The sequence below is a fragment of the Pleurodeles waltl genome, chromosome 7, assembly GCF_031143425.1.
Source record: "Pleurodeles waltl isolate 20211129_DDA chromosome 7, aPleWal1.hap1.20221129, whole genome shotgun sequence".
NCBI classification, from domain to species: Eukaryota; Metazoa; Chordata; class Amphibia; order Caudata; family Salamandridae; genus Pleurodeles; species Pleurodeles waltl.
In genome coordinates, this window is record NC_090446.1 from 709226253 (window position 1) to 709244591 (window position 18339).

An 18339-nucleotide genomic window follows, 5' to 3' on the forward strand; every position below is an offset into this window, starting at 1 on the left:
CTTGGGGGATGGATTACTACATCACAAACGTGACGGATATTCCATATGCCATATTACATCTCCAGTGGACATAATGGGATTGTAATATGGCAGGTGGGATATCCGTCTCATTTGTGATGGAGTTCCTGTCCTCCAAGATCGTAATCAGGCCTGTAGTTGTTTAACTAGATTGAGAACCAAGCAGGTTATTTCAAGCTTTCTGGAAAGTATAGGACTTTACTGAAGAAATCACTGACAGCCTGGAAAATATATCAGACAACATAAGGAAGCAGTGTAAGGGTGAGAGGCTGAAATATGGCATACATCAGCTAGCTAGCTATATTGTGGCATTTATAGTAACAAATATTGCAGCTAAACCATAAAGATTAAGGCAGTGTACCCTGGGGTAGTCACACACATCTTGACAGCAGGTGAATTAACCAACCAATTTATTTTAGCAGTTAATGTAACCTACCCAAAATGTGAGATACACCCACAACCTGAAACTGATACACAGATTGTTAATGCTATGGAATGGATAACTGTTGACTGACTGTATCTTACAAACATTTTCATTCAAACAGTTGACAACCTATGTCAGAAAATTAAAAACTCAGAAAGATAAACATGGCATAAAAATAAATAGAATACCTGGATACCAGCAAGGGTGACAAGCCGCGCTATACATATATTTGATTGACTGATTGATTGATTGAGAAATGGGAGATTTCCTAATGGAACTTTGATGGGTAGACCAACCCCAACTTCAAGAATCTGTAAATCAATTCAGTTCTTACAAAGAGATAGAAATCTTATCCTGTGTCATCTAGATCATTGTGGGTGGTAGAATTACCTTGGACTTTGTATATCACACCACACTAGGGGGGTCATTCCGACCCTGGATGCACCGCCAACAGGCTGGCGGTGCATCCAGGCCAATTCTGACCGCGGCGGTAAAGCCGCGGTCAGAAAAGGGAAACCGGTGGTTTCCCGCCGGTTTTCCCCTGGCCTGAGGAATCCTCCATGCCGGCGCTGCAGGCAGCGCCGCCATGGGGATTCCGACCCCCTTACCCCCAGCCTGGTTCTGGCGGTTTTGACCGCCAGAACCTGGCTGGCGGTAACGGGTGTCGTGGGGCCCCTGGGGGCCCCTGCAGTGCCCATGCCAATGGCATGGGCACTGCAGGGGCCCCCTAACAGGGCCCCACCAAGATTTTCAGTGCCTGCATAGCAGACACTGAAAATCGCGACGGGTGCAACTGCACCCGTCGCACCCTTTCCACTCCGCCGGCTCCATTCGGAGCCGGCATCCTCGTGGAAGGGGGTTTCCCGCTGGGCGGGCGGGCGGCCTTCTGGCGGTCGCCCGCCCAGCGCGAAACTCAGAATTACCGCGGTGGTCTTTTGACCGCGCAGCGGTATTCTGACAGCAGGACTTTGGCGGGCGGCCTCCGCCACCCGTCAAAGTCAGAATGACCCCCTAGATGTCTCATCCCTACTGTGAGAATTTATAATTTTCCTAAGTCCACAGACACAAAGCATATGTTCCCAAAACCATGTTTTATATTGACCTATCTGTGGCCTTTGAACAAACAAGGGACAATGCTTGGGTTTTTATTAGAACACAATTATAAACACAGCTCCTGTCATTTTGTTAATCAAAAAACACATTGAAACCACTCAAATGAATTAGTGTTCACTCATTGTTTTATTGAGGAATGAAAAACGTCAATTATTAAAGTTAATTCCATCATTTTGTTTTGTTGCTTTTGAGGTTCCCCACTTTAAGAAATAGATATTCCTATTGGGGATGTCACTTACAGACCAGCATCGTTGAGATTCTTCTGTTTGTTTTACCAGATATTAAATGAATGCCTGCAAGTTGGACATTAGGATTAAACTGGCTTGACAACTACTCCTCTTTAAAGTTATGTCTTAACAAAGCAAGAGGCTCTGCCCGATAGCACTCATATGTGATGAAGATCATAAAATGTCAAGAATATGTAGAAACATAAGGAGCCATCATGTAAGATAATGTAATGTATAATGTAATGTAATGCTAACATAATCAAGAGCTGAGCCCCCTTTGAAGAATAAAAAACACTGCATTACCTTTTTGGGCCAAATGGCAGCCCCAAAGTCTGGAAACACTGTGGCACCTCCAGCTTGCACATCGCTCATCTATAAATGGAAACATGTACATGATACCAATGTAAACAACGAAAAGAGCAAACACAAAAAGGAATGTTTCCAAAGGTGGTAAAGCAACATTATGGAGTAATATGTTCCTAATATTTGTTCAACAAATTTTATTGACCTCCACTTTCTTCTGTGCCGCTGACTGGAGTGGCAATATATTCTATGAATGACTGCATTAAAATTAGTCTAAAATCCTCTTTTCCATTAAAAATATTCATAAACTTTTTAAATATTTCCTGTCACAGAACTGAAAATTGTGAGTATTCTCCTCTGTTAACAATGAAACATAGTTACAATGACTAGTCAACACAAAGTACATGTAGCTCTTCAAAAGGAGCCTGTTTGGGACTGCTAAAGATGCATCAACAACAGCCCCTCATTGTGATGTCAGTAATACGAGTCAGGAACTAAATCTGTGTTGCTACTCTTAACGCTCCTAGTAGACAGGCCACAGATTAGACAAGACATAGGATTAGTTTTTTTCTGCGTTTCTAAATCTCGTATACCAAGAGAGTGATATCAAAGCACTTGCTTGATTAAGTGAATTAGTTTGAGGCCTCTATAAATCTTTTTTTTAAACGTAGTAAAAAAGCCTTAGTTTCAAGTCAACATCTAAATGCTAACTGCAAACTCACCTTGTTTGATGCTGCAGTGTATGTGGTACATGGGGTACAGCATCTCTAGTGCAAAAACACGCTTTCGCCTGGTTACACTGGATTCAATATATCCATGGGTGAAGCTTGGTGAACAGCTGCTAAGCACCCAAAAGAATATTAAATACTGTTTTCTTATGTCGAAATAGTGAGCAGAGTGTAGCCATTTAAGTTTACAAAAAGCTAATAAACTCTCCATTTACCATGGAAGTACTGTAGTGACTGGCTACTACCTCCGCTTTGTCATCTAGTATGAATGGCACCAGACTGTTTAATATTTTCCCATGTACCCCTATATAACAATGCCAACAGCAAAGCTGAATTGCCTCAAAGAAGTTTAGTAGCTATGCAGCACATCTGACTTTCTTATGAATATCAGTATCCCCGGATGTATTATGCAACCTGTTAGGTCTGCTTATGTTTTGCATTAGGTCTTAATGTCACCGTTCTCACAATTCCTACACCTCTATGCATCACGAAAATGGCATTTGCAGATTATATCAAATCTACTGGTAACGTTTACTGCTGGGGTTGTCTGCTTTACAAAAACGTGTTGGTTTCTACAGCTTTTGAAATGCCTTATCATTGGTTTGAGCTGCTCTTTTTGGATCCATCAATGTGCAACAAGTAACTTGACTGGAGAGGAGGCGACCCTAAAAGTAGCCCCTTTCTCCTATGGTGGCTCAGGGTTGACGTTGTCCAGCTCATTGGTGTGCTCTGTCCTGTAATAAACTATGACATGTTGGGTCATGATAAACCAGTTCTTTAACAGTCTCTTTTGTCAATACTCGAAACGGTTGAGAAATCATTTGTTTTAAATACTGTCACTGACTCAACAACATTGACCCCCAGATTAGTGGAAATCCTTTTGTTTCAATTTCGAAAAGTGAAATACGGCACTTTGACTGTGTATTGCTCAGTTCTGCTTTCCACGCTGAAACCCATTTAGTTTCGAACTTCACCATCACAACTCTGGTTGCTACTAAAGGATCTATCTGTAGCAGTGGCCTTGGGCCTTCTGTTTTCCGTGTGCATGACAGGGCAAAGATGACAACCATTTTTAATATCCGTTTACTCCTAGTGCAGGCCTATGCACTTCTGATAGGTTTCCATGTGCACTTTTAGGTACTATAATGCAGGGCGTTTTTCTTCTGTTTTGTGGAGGGAATACAACAGTGCATCTTCAGGAAGGAAATGGCATAAATATTTGGTCTGAATACTCAGCGATAGTGTTCCACTTACTACAGGACAGAAACTACCTCTGCCAACACAGGTTTTTGTGAGTAGCCATTGTCATTTGGCAATAAAACATATTCAGCTGGAGTCACTCTTAGGGTGTGAAATGTACATCTTTGAGTTCAAAACTAGGACAATTGATACAAACATCAGACATGTGCATATTTATACTGTCCTAAGAAATCCCAATTTCTCAGTCTCAATTTAGAAATCTTCCTTTATCGAGAGATCAAGTCACCATATGAATCCTGCTTGGTCCTGACTTTCATGATGGCCACCAGAGCTGAGCAAGACTCTGCCAGGAATAGCAGAAAAAGAAAAGCTAAAAAGGGCTAAAGAAAAGGACACCACAAAGTTCTGGCTTGGATTGCACTAGGGAACGGATTAAATAGGGATAAAAGTGCAAGTTAATATCCATCAGACTGTCTTTGTTTTCAACAAACATCTCAGACAAATCATAGATCCACATTAACTGGTAGGAGAATGTAAAGCAAAGTAGGGTAAAAAAAAAGAAGAAACATTAGGCCAAAGTAAAACGATTTCCAAATGTTCAAATGAAATTGGCCAAGCAGAAAGATAAAAGCATAAGCAAATGTGCAATATCTATGTTCACACAATGAACAGAGCTATAAAGAAGGCATTGTTTCTTTATAAAATTAGGGTTATGAAAATCCCATTCACCATGTGGAGAATACAGACTCCTATCCTCTCAATTTTCTTACAATTAAAAGCCAGACTCCCCACCCAAAGTATTGCAAAACATACTCACAGCATTCGGGATGGTATACAACATTGTCTGTATGTTGTACCAATCACTCCTCTTTCCACTCCACCTCGTATTTCCCAGGAATCTATTCCCATTGTTTCAAGTCCTCAAATAAACTGGCTTACGACAGGCATTCGAAGCTGTCAACAGAAAAACAAGGAAGGCAGAGCAGCATCCTATATCCTCCACAAGGCTCAGGGAGTATGAGTTGCAGGGATGTTATTTAATCTTCTCACCCTCACTGGAAAATACTTACGTAGTTTAAAAAAGTAGCCACACGATTTCCAGTCCCTAAACGCTTGAAAGCATCAGGTTCCTCTTTCTATAAAATCAAATGTAAGAATGACAGACTGAAGAACAGAGTCAAGGACACAAGGTACTTACATAGTTAAGATAAGTTGCTAGCCTATTCCCATCCGTTTTGAGGTTCTGGTCAGAGGGACGCTGTAATAGACAACAACTTTAACCTGAATTCGAAGAGGATTCAATCAGCATTACACATCTTGGCCGATCTTTTTTTGTTTTATTTTTTTACTGCACGGACACAAAAATAGGGCCCTTAAATTTTAAACAAACAAAAGGCAGATTAGAAGTTTAGGTGGTGCAAAATATATGAGAGTACACCTTTAAACCAAGGCAAGCAGGCAAATACGTGCAGGGATCATGCCCTGTTGCTAGGCAATAGCAGCTGGCAAATACTATAGGGTTTCTAGTATGCAGACATCAATTAAAGGGAGAAGCAGACTGTACATCAACATGCCAGCATACTGCCGGGGTTTTTCAAAAAGAGTAAAGTTCCATCTTAAGGCAGCAGTTCATCTTGGCAGGAAATGAAGTAATTTCCTTTTTTTAAGTATGGGCCAATGTAGTCCACTTAAATGTCAAAATATTACTCTTAAGTCCCTCAATGCAATAATTCAGGACAAGGTAGCCTTCCTGTTCTGCTTGAACAAAAGTGCACCAGTAAAAGTGAAGAAAATCCCAGAATATGCTCAGCATCCTACAGCGACATTTTTAAATAACTTATGATTTCAAAGCCAACTTTTCATTTGCTTTTTTAAAATTCTCCAGTTATGTTCACCTGATCATATTGCAATTCACAACAGGAATACTGGGCAATTAATTACCCGATATTATTGTAAGAAAATGTGTATAAGGGAGCAGGTGAGAAGAAGGAACTTTGACTGCTGAGAAAGAGAAAATGTGAAACAGTAATCCACAAAGAGCAAGAGAGAATGACCTTGCTTGGTAATCGGAGCCTGAGCAGTAAACATTATGAAAGAAAGTAATACTAATTAATACGTCCAAAAGGAAAGATGACTCATGTTAATGGACTGACTGTTGACAGACTACATCTGTGCTTAACTTTTTCTGCTGGACACTTTGGTTTGCCTTAAAAGTATTTGAGGTATTGTAAGATTCTTTCACTTCCCACATTCATGAATTTTATCTTTGATCTAGTCATCTAAATTAAGCCCCTCACACCCCAAAAAGATAACTAGCTGTGATGATCTGCTGCTTTAAGAAGTATTATGATAACAGTATCATAATAACTTAACCTGATGATGGGAGGAACCAGTGACCACTAGCGAGGGATATTTCTACAGTTTTAAGTCATCACAGGAAGAAAGGACTTCAGCCAGAAGATGTGCTCTTACTAAATAACAGGGAACAAACAAGGAAAGACATGATGACCAAGCTAGGAAGGGAGGTCCAAGCAAGGTACTCCGGTAGAACTACGGAGATGGTTTCAACCCATCTTTGGATTTCAGTGCCCTCTACACAAAAGAACATATAGTGAAAAAGCAGGATGGGGCTGTAATATAATCAAGCAATTAATAAGTACATTTATCACGTTAAAATATTAAAGACCCGCATAGGTTAGACATAGTAAAACGTAATTCTATTAACAGTCACAATGATTTTAGTTTAATACAAACGCAGGGCTCTTCTTCAAAATGCTCTTATTGTTAGACCTCACCAGGTTTCAAAATAAAGCCCTTGTCTTTTAGATGAAAGCATTCCACCAACAAATTCTTCACTTAAAAACATGTACATCCACGTCCAAAGAAACACAAGGCAAATCTCTGGAGAACCAAGGACAGAAGTGCAGTTTGAAATGCATTACAGAATGCATCTTTTATAGAGTGGCTTTCTTTCTGATTCAGATCCTTTCAGGTGGTATATGCAATCAAAGAGAGGAACGTACTGCCAACCAAACATTAAACATTGTAATTCTTTGTAACCATCAAAAAAATGAATATCAGGTCAATTGTTTCGCAGGCAGAATGAGCAGTTACAGGAGAAATATTGAAACCATGCCCCCTGAATATATTCCAACAGCAGAGATCCACCTTAGGATCTGATTTAGAAAATTGTCTTTAGTGACAATTTTCAATAAATATTTCGATGTAAATACAAATACATACCATAACCAGAAGTCCAATGTTCAGAAACTGAAATCGGATATCTTAAGTATAAAAACCAGTGCACCAACGCAACATTACGGCTAATGTGCTGCAAACATGCATGATCATTTAGGCTAGGGTGTCCAAATGTCAATGCATTTCATGGCATTGTCCCAGGTGAAAAGGCCTGGTGCTGCATCATACAACCGAACAAAAGCTTAAAAAAGCAACAGCATCTGTAACAAGGCACAGCCAGTGGAGTTGTGGCAGTGAAGGAATGTTTCCTAATGCTGAACAAATAAACAAATGGAAATCAAGTGTAACATGGTAAAGGCATAATCTCACATCAGAAACCCTTGTGCTGTTTCCTGTTAGACTTCAGTGTTTTAATATTTCAATGGCAAATTGTGAAAATGTGTAAAATGTTCTGGGCTTCCTCACACAAAATCTTTTTGACTGAGGATTCAAATCCTAAAAGGCAAAGGGACTGAAAAAAATGGAGTGAGTTGTTAAGGTTGTTAAGGAGGTTATAACGTATTCGATAACTGCATAGATGTTATAAATCTGCTAAACTAATCAAATATGTATGTTAGTTACTTTCAAGTTGACAACTTTATTGTGGTGGTCAATATTTCTAGAATTGGGGTGGAAGGGGATGTTGGTGTAAGGTGAAAACACAGATAAGGTTGTTACAAATCTCATAGGAATTTGTTTGCGGTAATACTACCCCCGGGAAACACCAATATTCTTGAGTGTGGTATCTGCTTGGTACAGTATCAGTGTATCATTTTGATTTTCAGACCTCGGAATGGAGGTAATGCAAATCTCTGAATGCTTCGTTTTTTCCCTGCACAAATTGGAAAATATGTAATCATGATTCAGGCATAAACTCTTGAATGTGCCCGAATTGGGATTCCCTCAGAAACTATAAAGAGGCCCAAATTAGAAATATTTTACAAAGACTAAGCCCATTAGTGAAATGTGTTTTCAACATTTCCCTTGTAAAACAATCTTTCTCTAGCCAACTCCAACATTCCCCTGTTCAGAATTATTTGTACTGCTAGGATATACTTTGTTACTGTACCTGGATACACTCTGTCCAGGGCATCAATTCACCTTAGTGTCTCTCGTGGTTAAACAATCTATTTAGCATCACGGGTATCTCAAAATGTACATTGTTTTTCTTCTGTTATTCAGTACCTTTGTTGAGAATAACACTCCTGCCTTCACACCCATCAGACACAATGCTGCAAGTGTTTTTTCTTTTGAATTCGGTTGTTGGTGTGACATGTACATAGGTGGGATCAGTTTGTAAGACACCAAAGTTTCTCTCTAATTCTCACAGCCTGTAAAATGTTCTCTCTCTTGTGGGCTCTCTCGCTCCTGTGATCTGCACTTCTGGGTCTATGTTCATTTTTAGATCTATTTGCTTACCTCCAGAGGAGCATCTTTAGGTTTCAGACCAAATAACCATTATGGTTCTAATTGCATAAGGTTCTGGGAATTGGTACTTCCATCTTACTCTGTAGGCCAAGAAGAAAAGCAGACTTTCGTTTTCCTCTATTGCCATGCTTCTGCCATCACGTTAATACTGTCTTTCCCTAGGAACATGTGGTACCTGACCACAACACACATTTTAAAGCTATAGTGCATATTGTTAAGCAATGACCAACAGGTCATACATACACAGATTTTGTGGGCGTATACACAATACACTTTCAATTTTTCTACTTTTTTTTTCAAGTTATGCTGTTCAGGGGTCAATTTATGCACATGTACAAGAAGGGAAGGAGATGTTATGTTTACTGATTAGTGTGACTGTGAATATTTACTTGATTAGGTACAAGTGAGGAGGTGAGTAATCATCATTACAAATCTTTTGGTAAAGTATGAATGGGTCCAAGACCTACAGGATCATTCCTCGTAAGGTTATGTTTAGTAACAGGAACTATAGAGCTTGATAATTACAAGCTATACTGACAAGGCAAAGCACACAAATTTGCTTTGCTGTTCTTTTGTCACTATGGGCATATTTTAGGTTGAACTTCATCTTAAACTTGTGCCCGAGTACAGGCTGTCAAGCATTAAATCAATCCATCACCTTTATTGCGCAACTGTCAAGACATTGTTATGGTGCACCACTTAATTTGGGAGTCATTGGTGGGAATGCAGCAGAGGGAATATTCTTTGGAGGTATTCGAGCCTATGTCTACACATTTTTGCAGAAAGCACACAAGAATTTGAACGCACGTCACTTCATGAGGAGCCACTAGAGTGCTTTAAAGGCGAGTGCTATGTGATCCGTCTTTCCCAGGTCCACAAATCCTGGCAGCATTCTCATTGATCCTTGGGCATTTTGAAAATTCCTTTCTAGGGGCTCCCCGGGTGAATTAACATATTAGTAGTGAAGATGAGATAGCACCAGTGTTCTAATTAGTCCAGTGGATGGGCAACAGCAGCCTGAGGAGCTTCTTCTTCATCAGGAAGTGCTCTTAAAAAAGATGTTATTTGCAGTTAGAAGTAAAAGTCAGGCAAAATTTTAGCCTATATACCTCATTTTCTGCACCAAAGATAGAAACCTTCTAGCTTTGTGGTCACCTGAAAGACGTAACACTCCTTTGGTGTTTTCTAACATGCAGAATTCAGTATAGTATAACATGTTCTCGAGCATTTAATAGTGAACAAGCCTTCGGCCGAGTGATGCTGACACAGCTCCAATACCCATTTTACAGTTAGAGGTGGACTATATGCCATCAGCATACATTTGAAACTAAGCCAATGTTGTGGACAAAAGGTACTGGAGGTGGCAAGTACACACTTAAGAACGATGCAATAGTGAAGAGCCTGGTGAAGGCAGCTTCTTGGCTGCTATTTGGACCTTATCAATTGAAACTGGGACAAGCTCTCACAGTGAAATCTGGGCACATGAATAGCATGAATACTACTTCTGACAGCTATCACAGATAGCACACGTGCTGTATGATACCATCCACGTGTATGTCTTTATTATTGCTTGACAGCAGATAATTTATACTACCAGAGACAATGAATTGATGCAGAGTTACTTGCCATTGTTAATCATACATTTGGATAGACGTTTTGGAAATCAACAGTCCTCATTTTGGAATTATTCTTACCCTGGAAAAGTCGAAATGTGGCTCGTATTGACCTCCCATGCCGTAGTTTGCAACCTAGAAAAAAAAAAATACAAAACATGTTTTCATACTGATCAAAAACTTTTAACAATGTCATCACACTGTATCAGCTTTAATAAAACGTATCTAAGCCAGGACATCTGTCCTGGATTAAAAGTCAAGTTGGTTCCACACCAAAAAAAAAAAAAAAACTTCAGTAAATAATCCCGCAAACACTGACATATGATCTCTAAATATGAATTATGCCGCAAATGCGATGCAAATATACACTAAACTCAACACACAAAACTCCTATGAAAAGGATGTGTGCTTTACTGAGACAAAGTTAACGCGAAGCAGGTCACAAACAAACGTAATACTGTATCTACGGCAAAAGCACAGTGTTCAATGCCTGCACCAATGGGGAGAGAAGGAATGATTATCAGTGTACTGAAGAGTAAGCATGTAAAGAGGGCTGGGCTTTGAGGATTAATAGGCGAGGGCTTAAACGCAGTGAATGAAAGGAACAGCTATTTGTTACAGAATCCGAACACAGCATGAAGGGAAGCAGAGAAGCAAACATCACTGAAGGAACTGAAGAAAGATAAAGTAACACCCAAAGTAAAGCAGAGATGGTGACCACAATAGTTATGAAACTAGTAGGTACTATTTTAAAAGCCTATGCCACCTGTGCGTTGCTGTCAAAGCTCTAGCCACAGAAGATACTGGAGGATAAAAAACATTCTAGGTGTCAAGGCAAAATGAGAAGTATTTATTGTCACTGATGGCACAAGAAGCCAAAGCTCACAATGAAGGCCCATGCAATACTCACAAAAATATTCTCACGTCAAGTTGCCCTTTAAATTCCTCATACTACTCCACAAATAACTAAATTGCGAAGGTTGGCAATGTGATTTGCAATTACGCCTGCCATGCTTAAGTTTCTTTACATGTGAAATACCCACTCCTAGTTTCATGATAATGTCAGAAATTCACATAAGCATACACAGATTTCCACCCATTTCCCAAGTGACACACACAACCACCTATGTCACCCATGAGTTCACTATGGAAAAGGGATTATTTTTGTAGTTAATCCTTGTGTATACCTTTCCACCCTACCCCTATACCTGTAGATTATGCATATGGCAGAAAATAAGGAGGAACAGGGATACTTTGACATGTCATTTCTTTAAAAATGTGAAAAAATATGATATTCAATCTGAACGTTTCTTTCCCTCTACTTGCAAAAACTGCATACTGTAGACAGTTTCTCACAATTACTGCATCACTTCTGCCTGATCAATTTAGGTTTCTGTTTAGAAGTGCAGAAAAGTGTCAGTAAAGTATTGCAATTCCTTAAGAAAACCCACCCTGAGTGTCTTCACCAGGTGTCATGAGCACATCTACTTTTCCTATCAACGTTTCTTAAAACTGTAGAAACATCTGCACATTCTGCAGATTCGCTGCAGTCACAAATGACAGAGAATGTAAATATCTGCACATAATAACACTGTGAATTTAGATTTTACGTACACAGTCCTCACCTTTTCCACACATACATTACACTTGTACATGGAAAAGGTGTTGTGAATCTGACTCGCGTTCCATATCCCGATGGTGATTGTGCTGATTGAAAACTGTGGATCGGCTTTGAGGCTTCCAGGGATCTCTGGCTTTTACCACAGTGTGTCCCAGTTCTCAGTGAAGGACATTACTCTCTCCCCAAGGTCAGGGTGTCTTTTGGTACTGTAGCTATGATTTTTTTTAGATGCTGATGTACTTAGGCCCATGCATAACTCTCCTCCTTTCGCAGATAGGCTTGGGACCGGACATGGCGGCGCATGAAAAATGTGTTGTGAAACTGTCTGCCAAAGTGTTAATTATAATAGTTTTTCCTCAATGCATAATTTTATTAAACCTATATGTGCACGTAGGACTGATATTGCTCAGGTGATATAGCCTCTAACATATTTTAATCAAAACCTTTAAGATGAATAATTTAACTACCTGAAGTAATTCGGCTGTCTTGGCTGTCAATCCTGTAATAGCTTGCATTCGTCGATTCACTCGAGAAATGACAGGGTCATCATATTCTTCCAACCAGGCACTGGACAGAAAAGATAAAAAGATGTACAACAACTACAGAAAAGCATCACGTTTGTCACTTCACATTAGATGCAACATCTCCCATTAAGTCATTTAAAAAGAGATATGCCCTTGCGAGATTAGAGACCTGCAAAAAGACTGCATTGTCAGTGTAACTAGCTGCAGTTCACGTCTTGTCAATCATTTTTCAGTTTTACAATGATGTGTTCTACATCTATGCCACTGCAGAGGAAATATTGGCATTAGGTCTGCAAATATTCTACAGAAAAATAAATGTTCAACATGTAATAAAATAATACATACTGATGTGAAAATACGAGATCGAAGCACTTGACACACAAACTGTTATGGTAACACGAACGGTGGTATAGTACATGCAAGTAAACAAAACAAACAATTCCAGTATGAACACTAGCGAAAAATAAAGAATAAAACGGTAGACGGATAAAATCATGTGAAAAACGTCTGACTGAAAGAGAAATATTGAAGATAATTAGTCAAAACCATCACTCAATATTATCAGGCAAACTGAAATGCATTCCCACCTATAACTTGACTACATTAAAGAAATAAACAATATGAACAAAACAGTCTTGTCCCTGAGTTATACTGTCAAAGGGTAAACTCAGACAGTGGAATTCATTGATACGCAAATAAAATACTACATTCTCAAACAGGCATTTGGTGATATTAAAGATAAAACTTTTGTAAAATGGACACCTTGCCAGTGTTATTTCCTTGCAGGCCGAATAGAATTATCTCAGTAAATTTGGCAGAGGAATGGGGTCGACTGGTCACATTACTGAACACATAACATCTTCAATTGTGCCAACCTTTGCCACAATTACTGTTTTCCGTTATTTGCAAGGTTGTTTTTACAATGCACAACCGTTGTCAGTAGGACATATTGGTTACTGGTACCCAATTGGTTGTTTCATCTGTAAATATGTCAAGTTATTCTGAGATTTTTAGTCTCCTTCACAGTACGCTGAGTTTGTGAATCACTTTAAAAGGTATTCTTTACCTCCCCACCCTGTGTCTTGAACACTTGTACATAATATTATATGTAACTTTTTGCACTTTTTTCACCTTGCGCTACGTTTTTAAGGTCTCCATTGGTGTCTTTATGGGAAATGCATTTTAAGCACTGACGAATTCAAGTCTGTCTTCCCTGTCAACTGTAATCCTTCCTTATTAGGAGGACTAGCGTTTTTCAAACAATGATTTTTCGAATTTCTCTTTTTCAAATATTAAATCAGTCAGAGATGTTTTTTCTCTTCACCGAAATTTGACCCCTGATTCAGGGTCCTGTCACTCTTACATTGCCAGGGCACCTGCCTCCTGAGTGCCTTTTCCCAGATTTAAATATGGCTGCCTGAACGAACATCAGGGCTTTCCAGGTGGTCTGAAGAGACACTCTGTTTGTAAGTTTGGTTTGCACTGCTTTTAGCCTTTTCTCCTTATCACTTGGTTTAGCTCCTTTCTGACAATTTTGTTGTGGGTTCATTTTAGAACCTTGTGAGGGCACATGCATTTTAGCTTAGGCCTGTGCACTTTTACCCAGTTACTCGTCTATATTCATTTATTCATCTTAATTCAATTTAGCATAACTGGCTTTTAGCTGGGATGTTTTATGTTTCTAATCAGTTGCTATTCTGTGAAAGTGTTGTTACTGCTTTAAGTGCACAACATTTCACAGTGTACCTCTGACCTAGGTTGCCCAAAGTGGTACATGATCATTTATCTAGTACTGCCACCACAAGAGTGCGTTGTTAGCTTTGACACTTATAAAGATGATCAAGTCAGGCCTGTTTCGCAGAACACCAACACGTTTTATTATAAAAACATCACACAGGCCAAAGAAGGTTAGAGAAGTCATTCCAGCCAGGGGATCCATCCTCTGCTGTATGCCATTTCATTGCCAAATTGCTGCCCTCAGCTGTGTCTCTACAACGAACCGAGGAGACGGCGGGCAGACCGCTGCTTTTTAGGTATGTGGGTGGGTGTTCCTTCCATGGACTAAGTACAGGCAGAGAAAAGGGCTAACACTGCCAAGCTCTTGCATAGATTCTAGAAGTGTGGGTAGGAATTCTTTAGCACATGTTTATTCCAATATGCTGGGGTTGTTTATTCCCTTTTCACTCATGGTAACAATCCAGATTGTCCTAAATTTCATCTTCATAATATTCACAGCTCATATATTTTATCATAAATTGCAGCCCTTTCAATAAATGTTTTGAAAACTGTCCTGCATTTTTTGTCTGACTTTGAGGGTGTGAAATGCACTTGTACTGAGATAAAATGGCAGGATCAGCCAAACACGGCTTCCCGGAGGAGTCACAGTATCAAGCATCAGGCTGCCACAAATCTCCCTTACTTTTAGGTTTACGTGAGGTGCTGCTAGCTAGCCAAAAGGGTTAGGCTGACAGCTACCAGATAGTGTGGGATTAACTCAGTCCCCCAAACACGGTGGTTCTGCCACCCAAAACCAGTAGTCTTATCTCCCTGATGAGTCCTAAGACAATTTAATTACATTTGTATCCTAAGAATCATTAAAGGATGGGGCATTCATTGCAAAGAGTTAGTACCTTATCCCTGGCATTAGTGTGCCTTAAATGCTGCCACCTGTTATATTGTCTTGATGAAGACCAGTCAACTTTTTATTTGCTCAACAATAAACACATTTTGGACATAATACTAATCTACATCAGTTGATATCTTGGAGTATAAGAACTGTACTTTCGACTACTGCATTTTGTATTTGCACACCCATCACTCTGTCACTTCTTCCCTTTCACTATGTCTGCACCAGGAGCACCACCTTTCGATTTAAGCGATTTTGTAATTTTACTTTACCCTAATTAAAATCCTTATGTTATACTTTCATTAGTTTTCAGTTTTACTTTATTGTGGGGTGTGCTTAGTTTGTGACCTGCACCCTCAAATCAGCACTAGTCCAACATGAATTTTAAGGAACCAATTTTCAATTGATACTATGAATTCTTATGGCATGCAGGTGCATCATGAATTTTAGCAGTGAACAACATGAATCCTGACATCTTCTGTAAATATTCCCTTAGTGAATGCACCATATATTATTTGCATAGTCAGTATTACTAATATGATAAAAAAGACATCTTCTACAACAGCAGTAGACTGTGACAAACAATGTTCTACAAATCCATCCAAACTGCAGAGATGAGGCTTTTGTTTAATAATGAGGTGGGTGGTGGGAATTAGTGCAATAATTAGAGAGAGGTGTTGATAGCTTACTTGGGGATAGGAAATGCATTCAAAAAGTTCCTATTCCTCCACACCATGGAGTTGTAAGAAACTGGGTTACCCGTTGACGGGGGTGATACACTCCACAAGCGCTAGCCACAATCCTTGTCAAGGTGAAGTCACAATCAAACCCCAAATAAAAATACATTCAATTTTAATAAAGAAAATAAAAGGACAAACATCCAGTCAGTAGAAACAGAGATATGTAATTTTAGATGTAAGTAAGAATAGCGCCAAAAAGCACCAAGCGTCAACGGTGATGATCTGGTCACGCAAGACGAGGACTAAGTCACAAGTTCAGACTGACCAGGATGGCGCGCAGGCTGACTCCATGGCACCAGTTAGGCCTGATCAACAACAGTACCTTAAATCCTGGTTGCTGGGCATTGTGGAGTTCCGCAACGAGGATGCATTGTACAGTGGTGATTTCCAGGAGTTGCACAGCTACAATAGGAGGTCTGGTGTCATTGTTGAGGAAACCGCTGACGAGGGGCTCGCTATGTGAAGACCTGATCGAGGATGCATCATGCAGTGGTGTTTCCTGGGCAGCTAAGGGCAGTGATGCGAAGTCCTTGCATTGGGGAAATCTGTGCAGCAGAGGTGATTCATCAGTTGTCCTCTGGATAGTGCCTTGAAGCAGAGGAAATGCATCAGTTCTGCCAAAAAACACAGATGGTCTGGCAGAGCAGCAGCAGGCCCACTTCCAAAGGTCCAGGAATGAGGTGGCAACACTTGCCAGGGTAGGACTCACAGATGGCGAAATTCAGGTACTGGGTTCAAGGTTGTGGGACCCTTCTGTCCTGAGGCTCTATTCAGGAGGCCAGTCAACTAGCACTTGGAGTCACTCTAGGGTCCTTGGTTCAAATGATGCAGGCCCAGTCACTCTCATCCAGACAGGAGGGCAGCAGGTTAGCACAGCAGAGCAACAGTCCTTTAGAGAAGCAGTCCTGCAGAGTGCCAGTCCTTTCAGCAGCACAGCAGCCCTTTTTCCGGGCAGGGTCCACATGTCCAGAAGTGTACTGAAGAGTTGGGCCTAAGGGTCCAATATTCATACCTGCTGCCCAATTCGAAGAGGAAGAAGCTTCTAGAGGTTCCCACCCTCTGAAGCTTCAGGCACCCCCTTCCTCCCTCTCCTGACCCCTGCTTGTCTGGTGTCACAATAGGCCAGTGTCAAACCCTTTGTGAGAGTGTTCAGTTACTCATGTTCAGCCTTTTTAATGTGAGAATGTGGAAGGTGACAACTCTCCGCCTCGTTAACTCAGAGTGGCCCATTCTGCCAACATCTATCTTCACTTTGTCTCACTGTCTGGGAGCAATACAGAAACACAGTCTACCAGCTATACCTAGTCATGTGACCCAGAATCAGGCTGCAGACACTAAATGGTTAGGACAAGAGATTGGCAACTTTCTTAAAGTGGCATTTTCAGACATCTGATTAAGAGTCTGACTTTTCCATTTAAGAGGGCTTTCAATTACAATTATTTAGATACCAAACATGAGCTGTCTACCTGTTCCCAAGTGGCAGTTATAGGTTTTTAAAAGTAAAAAGGTAACTCCGATGTTATCCTACGTGGACCTCACAGTAGTGAAAAAGGTGTATTTTGTCAGGTCGAAATGGCAGTTTAAAACTGCACACACAGGCTGCAATGGCAGGTCTGAGGCATGTTTAAAGGGCTACTTAAGTGGGAGGCACAAACAGTGCTGCAGGCCCAAAGTAGCATTTAATTTACAGGCACTTTACTAGGGACATACATTAAATTAAATGTGCCAATTAGGTGTAAGCCAATTCTACCATGACTTAAGGAAAGAGCACAAGAACCTTAACATTGGTTAGCAGTAGTAAAGTACGGAGTCCTAAAAGAAGACAGCAAAACAGGACGGTTGAAAAACAGAAATGAGGCCTACAATATTGAACAAAGGATTCAGACAATCAAGACAAAACATTCCAAACCCCGACTTATACAGAACTGGGGCTGGAGTAAATTAAGTGTTAAGGATCTCATCCAGAGTTATACTATGCCAAAAGACAGTCTGGGTTGACATTGAGTGCATAAGTATGAATGCCATCTAGAGAAGAAAGCCTTTTACGGTGCAACACTTCAAACAATAAAAGTGTGCCATAGAAGCCTTCATGGTCTGGTTGCTAAGATACAAGGCTTTTTAAGAAGTGAAATCTGGCCAATTAATTATATCTTAAAAAAGAAAACAGATGGTTACATCAGCATTTGTAGTAACATTAAAGAATGCTGTGGGGGTCTGCCCAAGCTGGCACCCTAATAAGGTACATCTGGGAACTTGGCACATCTCCAGGTAGATGTGGGCCCTGGTTGGCAGCAGTGAAATCTGGCCAATCAATTATGCCTTACAAAGGACTATAGATGATTATATAGGCATTTGTAGTAGCGTTAAGAAAGAACGTTGGGAACTTCTGTCCCACCTGGCACCTTAGTATGACACTGAACTCTGTAGGCCAGAGCTGCATCACATAACTTTGCAATCCCCTGGAGGATGCAGGCCCTGGTTAGTAGCAAACACCCGTCCACTGAGATTTGGAAGAGGGGGAAGGCCCCACTGGGCCC

The 18339-nt window shown here is 40.3% G+C and overlaps 1 protein-coding gene across 7 annotated transcripts in view; it reads right to left on the bottom strand.

Moving 5' to 3' along the window:
- P4HA2 (prolyl 4-hydroxylase subunit alpha 2) overlaps nt 1-18339 on the bottom strand; it is a 229491-nt gene that overhangs the window by 23453 nt on the left and 187699 nt on the right. For 4 of the 7 annotated variants that reach the window (XM_069244740.1, XM_069244741.1, XM_069244743.1 and 1 more), the window contains 4 exons: nt 12380-12479; nt 10373-10426; nt 5084-5149; nt 2086-2154 (listed from right to left, as the gene is read on the bottom strand). In XM_069244740.1, coding sequence (XP_069100841.1) covers nt 2086-2154; nt 5084-5149; nt 10373-10426; nt 12380-12479 — 289 coding nt within the window. Of the gene's footprint in view, nt 1-2085; nt 2155-4830; nt 5272-10372; nt 10427-12379; nt 12480-18339 lie in introns of all 7 variants that reach the window. The other 3 variants (XR_011205596.1, XM_069244745.1, XM_069244746.1) reach the window with 3 other exon arrangements.